The 8,648-nt window shown below is 53.8% G+C and overlaps 5 protein-coding genes across 5 annotated transcripts; 2 read left to right on the top strand and 3 right to left on the bottom strand.

Moving 5' to 3' along the window:
* Positions 1-264: 264 nt before the first annotated feature.
* On the bottom strand, positions 265-927 carry VTN49DRAFT_4468 (uncharacterized protein; the record flags this gene model as incomplete). Its single annotated transcript, XM_069412417.1, has 2 exons — positions 265-591; positions 811-927. 2 exons carry the CDS (start codon positions 925-927, stop codon positions 265-267), a joined length of 444 nt encoding a protein of 147 aa, XP_069267663.1.
* A 2,074-nt stretch (positions 928-3,001) lies between these two features.
* Positions 3,002-4,163, top strand: VTN49DRAFT_4467 (uncharacterized protein; the record flags this gene model as incomplete). Its single annotated transcript, XM_069412416.1, has 3 exons — positions 3,002-3,474; positions 3,569-3,984; positions 4,045-4,163. The coding sequence occupies 3 exons, from the start codon at positions 3,002-3,004 to the stop codon at positions 4,161-4,163; spliced, it is 1,008 nt and encodes a 335-aa protein (XP_069267662.1).
* A 346-nt stretch (positions 4,164-4,509) lies between these two features.
* VTN49DRAFT_4466 (uncharacterized protein) lies at positions 4,510-4,840 on the bottom strand (the record flags this gene model as incomplete). Its single annotated transcript, XM_069412415.1, has 2 exons — positions 4,510-4,684; positions 4,728-4,840. The coding sequence occupies 2 exons, from the start codon at positions 4,838-4,840 to the stop codon at positions 4,510-4,512; spliced, it is 288 nt and encodes a 95-aa protein (XP_069267661.1).
* Positions 4,841-5,990: 1,150 nt separating this feature from the next.
* On the top strand, positions 5,991-6,798 carry VTN49DRAFT_4465 (uncharacterized protein; the record flags this gene model as incomplete). The annotated part of the gene is made up of 2 exons (XM_069412414.1): positions 5,991-6,605; positions 6,691-6,798. 2 exons carry the CDS (start codon positions 5,991-5,993, stop codon positions 6,796-6,798), a joined length of 723 nt encoding a protein of 240 aa, XP_069267660.1.
* A 92-nt stretch (positions 6,799-6,890) lies between these two features.
* VTN49DRAFT_4464 (uncharacterized protein) lies at positions 6,891-7,970 on the bottom strand (the record flags this gene model as incomplete). Its single annotated transcript, XM_069412413.1, has 1 exon — positions 6,891-7,970. One exon carries the CDS (start codon positions 7,968-7,970, stop codon positions 6,891-6,893), a length of 1,080 nt encoding a protein of 359 aa, XP_069267659.1.
* Positions 7,971-8,648: the final 678 nt, after the last annotated feature.

The following is an 8,648-nucleotide window of genomic DNA, read 5'->3' as shown; positions in this document are numbered from 1 at the left end:
AATTTATATCGACCTCGAAAAGGATGATTCGAGGAATAAGGGGAAGGGTCGGAGTATGGCCAAAACACAAAAAAAAAAAAAAAAAAAAAAAAAAATCAATCCAGGTCGGTGCCTGATACGGAGTACAGTTCTCCGTTGGCTCGCTTATTCCCTTAGGGCCAGGGCTGTTGCAGCGGGTTTGACAGGAGAGGTTGGGACCACTGGCCAATCCACTTGAAAGCTTAAAAGTTTACCAAGTTGATTGAGGCTCTCGGACGAAAAAGTTCAACGGACAAAGAGGATCCTTTTTGGCGGTGAGGCTGGCAAGGAGTTCGTCCCGGTGCTCAAGGTTTTCCCCAACTGCAATGCTGCAATGCCAAGATCGCCGAGAAAGAGGGCTGACGCGTACGCTAAGCTCAGCCACTCCCTAAACTGGATTGGGCTTAGCCCCCATTGATGATTGGGCAGATCGCGCTGGGCGGACCATGTGGTTCCCCAGTGTGGGCCACTGCCCAGCAGTTGTGATGGCGCTAGTCCTGATTTGGGAAGTGAAGTAATTCCGGAAGGTTTTTTATCTGCGGGTATCTGCGGGACTGAGCCGACTCCATCCCTCTGCAGAGACTCCACAATCCACGATCGTTCAAACTTCAAACATGGGTATGCGTGCGGAGATGGTTCATGGGCATCACATGTAATCGGTGAACCGAGTCAATGGACGAGTTGCTCTGTCCTCCAAGTCCTTGACGGCTGGTCGAATGAAAACCGCGCGACATGCGCGATGAATGGAGAGAAATGAAGGATCCGGTCAGGTTCATCCTCCATGCTGCATACGGCGCAGTGGATCTTTCCCGGCAATGTATTCCATACTGGCGATGGCCAGATAGCCTCGTACTGGATGTCAGAGTCCATGACGGTCTCCAGGAGCCATTGTCCAATGGACACGGACATTCTGGATGCACTTGCTCCTTCTCTGATACAGCCCCTGGAATACGTACTCGGACCATCGTATTAATCAACGGGCATGTCGGAATGGACATGGGTGACCCTTCGCTTAATCGCTGGTCGTGGAAAGCCTGTAACCATAACCATACCGAGTGTGGTGGATGATAGATGACTCGTGCTGGTCTCGTGCCGACTTTTTGTCACTTGTTGTCCCGCTCCGCAGTCGGCCGCACGCCTCCCCGTCTGCCGCGGTTCAGCCGTCCTGCTGTCCCAGCAGACCGACCGAACAAGAATGAGTTAACTACTCGTACCGTCCTCTCCTATTCGTGTACTGAGTCCTTGATAAATGGCTTCCTATCAATGGCCACACCAACCGATGAAATGGGTGGCCAACACCCCACCATGTCCATGTCCATCCCCTCCGTCCCGCACAGCGATGTCGGAGGTTGGACGTCTGGAATGACGTGCCTGATCGCGGATGGCTGTTCGCAATGCACGACGATGGAGCAAGCGAGCCCACTTTCCCGTACCGAGTCGCCTTGTATCGACGCTCTGATCGGTTGACCCCTTGCGTGGGTGGAAGGCTGTGAGCGAATTACTCCGTCGTCCGTTCCCCGTCCTCCGTCTGCAGTCTCCCCGTTGGCCCGTGGCTGTACGGTTGTTCCGGTGCGTCTGTCTGTATGGATGTATGTATGTTTGTATGTATATAGGTTATGTACTTGGTCTGTAAGAGCTTGCTATTGGTACCGACGCGCGAGGAATTCGATTCCTCGGGTTCCAGTGGTCCAGGATGGATGGAATCATGGTTGTTGGAGTACATTCTTGAAATCTTGAAACGACCGCCTCATACTTGTCTAAGTTCCTCATCTGGCATTGGGTGCAAATTCAAATCTCCATCCTCCCATCTGCTGAACGAGCATATTCGTGGTTAGTCGCTCGCAATGACATCACCGGCCAAGGGAAAAAAAAAAAAAAAAGAATGTGCGCTGAAATGCCGACTCTCGCTCGCCTAAACCCCTTCCGGCTAGGACGAACCATCCGTCCCCCCCTCCCCACTGATCCCCTGGAGGTGGCGTCGTCACTGGCCTGATCTCCCGCAGGACCCACCGACTTGAAACACAGCTTTTTCCTGTGATTTGAGAACCACCGTTGACTCCCAATCCGGTTAGGGTCCAAACTGTCCTGTGCGGTGAGAGGGGTTCTTGCTGGATCAGTGCCAGTTGAGCAAAAACAAGGTTCTCATATCGGCGATGACTGCTTGTTTGGGTTTGGCGGCTGGGAAACGTTTTTGCGGCCAGCGCCTGCGGCGTGATCACGGGTTGCCAGAGGGTGCAATTTTCCCCCCGAGGGTACGTCGAGGATGAAGAGCAAGACGATGCCGGCCATTGACCCGCGAAAGAATCCGGCACGCAATGGAACGGGGGGTGGTTAATCTAATACCATGACGGCAAAGGCTGAACCGATGCCAGGGAATGGCACCGCCAGTCAACCACCCATCCCATCCCTGTCCAGCAGGGCGGGATTTGGGGCATGCCAGGTGCTGGTAGGCCCAAAAGGGACCGGTAGGACCCTTTTTGGGTATGGAGTGCATCCAATCTCCAGCATGCTTGAATGGTCCACTGACCGCACCAGGGCCGTTTTGGGTCAGCCACTATCCTCGATTGGTAAGAGATCCGCAAGCGGCACAGCGTCAGTGGCACTGGGACAGCATCGCTCCAGGTCCAATGCTTCTCACTTAAGCTACGCCGATCCCCTTCCCCGGACAAGACTCCTCAAAAGCTGTTGTTTATTCCATATCAAATATCAAAAGGGAAATAAGGGAAAAGGGAAAAAAAAAGAAAAAAGAACACCCCGTCCCTTGAAAGACCTCACGTTCTCCCGCCGGAGTCTTCGTCAGGAAAATAAACAAAACCCGATAGCCGGACCGCTCCGGGGCCAGGGTCGACCAGATCCTTTGGATTGTGTCTCTGTCGGTGTTCCCGGTTGATCTTTCGATGCTCGTCGCACTGCCGCCCCGTCCTCCGGCCGGCTTGTATCCCTGTCCAGCTCCCAGCCAGTGTCGGCGCAGTCTTTATTCCCCATGACGATGGTCATTGAGAATCACAACCGCCCGTACGGGGGCATGGGGTTCGGCACCGTGTACCAGAACAACAATATGCAGCAGCAGCACGGTCACCCGCCGCAATTTTCCAACCCCTGGGCGCAGACGGCCGCGCCGTCTAATCCGCCGGCCTATGCGGCCCCGTCCATGCCCAGCAATCCCGTGGGACCGAAGCCCAGCAGTACGCCGCAGCGTCCTACAACCACGTCCCTGCCGTTTTCCAATATTCCCGTCTCGGCGCCCTCCGTGGTCGCCAGCAACAGCTATGTCTCGGGCAGCTACGGGGGCTCGGGAGTCGTCAGCGTACCGCAGGACGGGCCGCGGTCGACCTTGGATGGCCCGCCGGCCTACACGGCCGCCGCCCCCGTCGGCGGTTTCCCCGCCGGCAATTTCACTCCTTTGGGCTACCCCCAATCGCTGCAAGCACAGGATGCTCGGCGATTTTCTCAGACGTGAGTTGGAACCCCCCCCCTTTTTTTCCCCCGGTGACACGAAACGTGTGAAAAAGCGCGTGCGGACAATACCCGCCCGCTAACGGCCATGTAGGTCTGATGCGCGTAGACCCCAGCAGGGGACTGCCTATGGCGACGCCATCGACATGGCGGCGCGAAATGTCTTTGCGCCTCGCACGTCAAGAGGCTCGACAGAATCCTACGGTTTCCCCACGGTGCAGTCCACCGTACCGTCCGGAAACTACCCGCTGTACAGCGCGTCCTTGGGCTCAGTCGAGTCGGCCGTGACCGATTACAGCTCGGCCGCGTCGGATTCGATGGACGGAGCGTCGCGCAACCTGCCGCGGCCCGGCGCGCTGGTGGCGCCGCCGCCGCAGTCGATGATGACCCAGTTCAGCTCCAAAGTGCCCAGCAATACACAAAAGAAGCACAAGTGTAAGGTGTGCGACAAGCGTTTCACGCGTCCGTCGTCCCTGCAGACGCACATGTACAGTCACACCGGCGAGAAGCGTAAGTCTCAACCTACATTCTGTGACGAGGGAGCTTCCTCGACTGACCAAAGCTCTGAAGCGTATGCCTGTGACGTCGAGGGATGTGGCCGACACTTTTCCGTTGTGTCAAACCTGCGCCGACACAAAAAGGTTCACAGGGGCGATAAAAGTCAAGCCTCTGGCGAGGACGAAGAGTAGTAGCGACATGTTCCGGATCTCGACGGGGTCGTTCCTCTTCCTCTTTCGTTTCCTTTTACGGCGTTCCGTGCGGTTTGTCGGCATGTTAATATCCTGCTTACTTTTTTTTTTTTTTTTTTTTTTTTTTCCCATCTCTTTGGCCCGAATCATAGGGCGCACCAACTACCTGTACAACACCTTTCATTTACTGCAGGTACCGGTTTTTTGTTCTGTTTCCGAAGTTTGATACCCCAGAATTGTTTATGCGAGGATGGGTCACCGTGGGGTCTGTTCGGTTGTTTAATGATGATAGAGTGCTTGATGAGCAAAGCACGTTATGATTGAACTTGTTGTTTTGTGTTTTTTTTTATTTTCCTCCGCAAGCCGGAGATGGAGTTGGCCGTCCTTCCCAGCAACCTAATGCAGGTGACGCCCGGCCGGATTCATTCATTGCGGCCCTGTGGAATTTAGCCTGACTGCGTACCATCTTGCGGCCATTGTTTGTGGCATGTGGCGGAATGGTGCATTCGTTTAGACAGGAACTGGGGACGAGTCATGCACGGCGAGATTAATCTCTTATATAACCATGCAATCTTATTGTCTAATGCAGGAATGTGGCACTGGGGATTGCCCGAGAACACATTTAGGCATAATAGGAGGGCGTTGCTTGAATGGACAGGAGGAGGAGGGGGAGACATGGATGGTGATGTACTGTAATTTTGATTATCGATAATGTTGAGATAATTCAACTCTGCAGTCCAAGAAAAATTGATGGCGATGCAATATGCACCTCAATCTAGCAAACTCAAAATCTAGACCGCAACGTTTGTTAAAGTTCGTCTCTAGGACTTGGAGTATTAGGGCTACGGCTCAGGGCTGCCGGCTATGGGGCCAATCGGGGTTTGGCAGATCATTACGGCGGCGCAGCCGGCGCTTGAGCGCGGATCGTCGGAAATGGAGATCCAATCGTCGGAACCACCTAGCGGGAACTATCCCGGAAATAGTTTAGATTGATTTTTTGTCGAGAGTGGTTCCTGTGCCTTCTATTTCGGGCTAGGCTAACTAAGTGCTCTTTTTGAAGAGGTTTCAAACACCCTGCACGAATATTATTTTTCTTCCCCAAGGCGTAAACAGCCTAAACTGTTTGGATAGTGTTGAACTTGAGTAAGTTCACCGGCAATTCTTTCCGTAAAGTTTGGTTATTATTGAGTGCAAGTTACTAAGGCGTTGGTGACACGCGAAACAGGTCGGAGTTATATTGGATGTATCCAACTAGCGAGAGTAACCTAGTCCAGATCAGGATGTTTCGGAGAAAATAATTGCCAAATAACCCTCACACTAACCCAAGAACATGGTTAAGCTATCAAATAGTGCCTGCTTCGAACGTTTGAAACCCCTGGTGACTATAAACACGCTAAACACAAGGCAAAACAGGAACAAAACAGGAGGATTTGGATAGCTTCTCCTTGGACTGTCTCACAAACTACACTGCCAGCGTTAGCCTATATTCCACGGGCAGAAAAGTCAACAGCAAGAATGACGCTACGCCAGCAGAGTAATGTTGGATTGGTCTCTTTGGCAGTTGGCGTTGTGCGCCGTGGCGCTTCTGCATGTATACTTGCTACGAGGGATGTCGAGCCAGCGGACTCCGCGGGGCTGACTAGAGAGGATCGTCAGGATGAATTCGGTCTTCTCTCGAGGGTGGGAAAAGCATAAATAGGAGACATGTGTGCACTCGATGGAGCATTCAATATAGCATCAGACATTCGTTCATTGAATCTCTCTAGAACAAGTCGGCAGCGAAGAGCAGTGCTGAACATCATCATCATCATCATCATCATCATCATCATGATCCGCTTCATCGTCTTCTTGATCCTTCCTCTCTTCTCTGGCCTGGTTGCCAGCAATATTCTTGACATCTCCCACTCTCTCCTATCCAACTTCCGACAACTCGCTTCCCTAAACCTCACAGACTGCGACGTGGGTGACGTCCAGTTCCCTCTTGACCAAACCACTCCCGAACTCTCTCCGCCCGGCGAGGGCCTCAGTCTCAAGATCGCCGCCGTCGGCCGCGGCACCCAGAATTACACCTGCCAGGATGACCCGTCGGGTCAGCCAGCCGCAGTGGGAGCCGTGGCCACCCTCTTCGATGCCTCCTGCATCGCGGCAACCAGTCTCCGCTTCCTAACCGGTGCGCCGGAGTTCGCCGTTACGGTTGCCCATGATGCCCTGGTTACTCTGAGTCTTGACGTCTCCGCCATTGCTGGCAGTGGTGGTGACACGCTCGTGATTGGAGAGCACTATTTTGACAGTGATTCGACCCCGTCGTTTGATTTTCGGCTCTCGGGCCGGAAAGAGTGGATTGCTGCGGTCAAGGATGAGAATGTCCCGGCCCCGGACTCGGCGATTCCGGGGTCCGTACCCTGGCTCAAACTGGGGTTCAAGGGTGGGGAGGGAATTAGGGTATGTTTGACATATTCCCCTAGTGGTAAAATATAGGTATATAAGTACCTATATATATATAGTGGTTTACTGATTGCCCTTCTAGGAAGTTTACCGGGTTTCCACTGCCGGGGGCAGTGCTCCCGAATCGTGTGCCGACCAACCGTCCAATTTCGAAGTGCAATACTCTGCCATCTATTTGTTTTATGGATAGGATGTTTTCCCGTTTTCTCCCTTTTTGATGTATTAATGATTTGCTCGGAATGTCACGCTCGGAATGTCATGAAGCAATGTTATGATTTCAGTTCATGCATCACCAACAGTAGACACGACTAGTTTCTCTACGCCAACCCGCTCCGCTTCACGATTCAGCGCCTCAATCTCCGCCTCGACGTACGGAATACCCGTCTTTAGCCTCTCTGCCTGCGTCAACTGCTCAATTTCGCCAGGGAAGTAGATGCGGTCGACACCGCTGGCCTTTTCCGAGTCAACGACCCTTCTGTAGAGATAGTCCATGCGAGCCTTAAAGTCATCCAAGCTCATAAACAAATCTGGCTTAATCGCAACGATGAAATGGCCCACATCGGCCGGCCGGGATGGATCATACGGGTTGGTGACATGCCCCGCAAACGCCGAGCCGGACAGCACCCCTGAGAACACATCCATCATGATGGACAGTGCCGAGCCCTTGGGCCCACCCATGGGCAACATAACGCCTTCCAGAGCACGGTGAGGATCATCCGTTGGCCTCCCCTCCTTGTCTAGCGCCCAGTCAAGGGGGATTTTCTCTCCGCGCCGCGCCGCCTTGTAGATCTTCCCTCTGGCTGCCACCGACGGCGCCATATCGAGGATAAACGGCGGCTCTTTCCCCGCCGGTGCGCCGCACGCCAGCGGCGACACGCCCATCAGCTTCTCCCGCCCGCCCCAGACGGGCAGCGCCGGCGACGAGTTCGTAAACACGAGGCTCATCATCCCCGCGTCTAGCGCCTGCTGCACGATCCACGCCGCCATGCCGTAGTGGTTCGAGTGCTTCACCGAGACCATCCCGATGCCGAATTCCCGCGCCATCTCAATCGCGCGCTTCATTGCTAAATGCGCGGCCACGAAACCGAACCCGTTCTGCCCGTCGACCTGCGCCACAACGGGTGTGACCTGCTGCAGCGTTGGTGAAGCGCGCGCGTTTAGCACGCCTTCCCGGATCCGTGCCATGTATGATGGAATGCGATTGATGCCATGCGTGTCGACACCGCGGAGGTCGGCTTGCACGAGGCAGTCGGCCACAATAGTGGCATGGTCCTCGGGCACTCCGTTCCCGCGGAGCACCGCCTCGACGAATTTACGAGCGTCTGTATGACGGACGTAGTATTTTCGCTGCTCTTCTGTCATTTTGATGCTCAATTTGACTAGCCTTCGACTTCAATGGCTCGATCAGCGCAAGGATCTCTTGTATAGTGGCCCGGTAGGCAATGGGTTGCAGTGGTCTTGAGAATCAACGTTGGTTTCCATGGTTTCATCGTGGTATTTTATGACTCACGCAACAACCAACTGACCTGTAGACTACTGTCTGGATTCATACTCGTCCGAACATCGGATTATACGGAGAACGGAGCTGAGGGAGTCCTCGGACTCTTCACCGAAGCCTTCCCGTTGGGGTGTGCGTTTGTGATCGACACGTATTTCCTATTCCAGGTTAGCAGGGGTGTGCATTATCAGAAACAGAACACTTTCACCGCCTTCCATTCAAGCAAGCAGGCGTTTCGTTTGGCAGCAGAATCCTGTTGTTTTGATTGGCCAACCTACGTGTCCAGCTCGCGACAGTGACAGAGAACACGCTCATTCGCGACAGTGACAAGCGCTGGCCGTTCATCCCATTATCTTGGCCCAGGCCCTCCTTTCCGCGCTTCATTTTTCCTTCAGAGACCATGCTTCAGGTCTCTATTTGATTGATTGTCGCCGTCTTTCTGTGAACAGCCAACAAAAGACCGGTACCCCTTACGACGTCACGTCGCCAAACCAACTTCTTGCCCCCGAACACAAATTCGGTCCGGACGTTTTCGACAACAA

This window comes from Thermomyces lanuginosus (genome assembly GCF_041956635.1).
Source record: "Thermomyces lanuginosus strain ATCC 200065 unplaced genomic scaffold VTN49scaffold_31, whole genome shotgun sequence".
NCBI classification, from domain to species: Eukaryota; Fungi; Ascomycota; class Eurotiomycetes; order Eurotiales; family Trichocomaceae; genus Thermomyces; species Thermomyces lanuginosus.
This window is presented reverse-complemented; position numbering and strand designations above follow the sequence as displayed.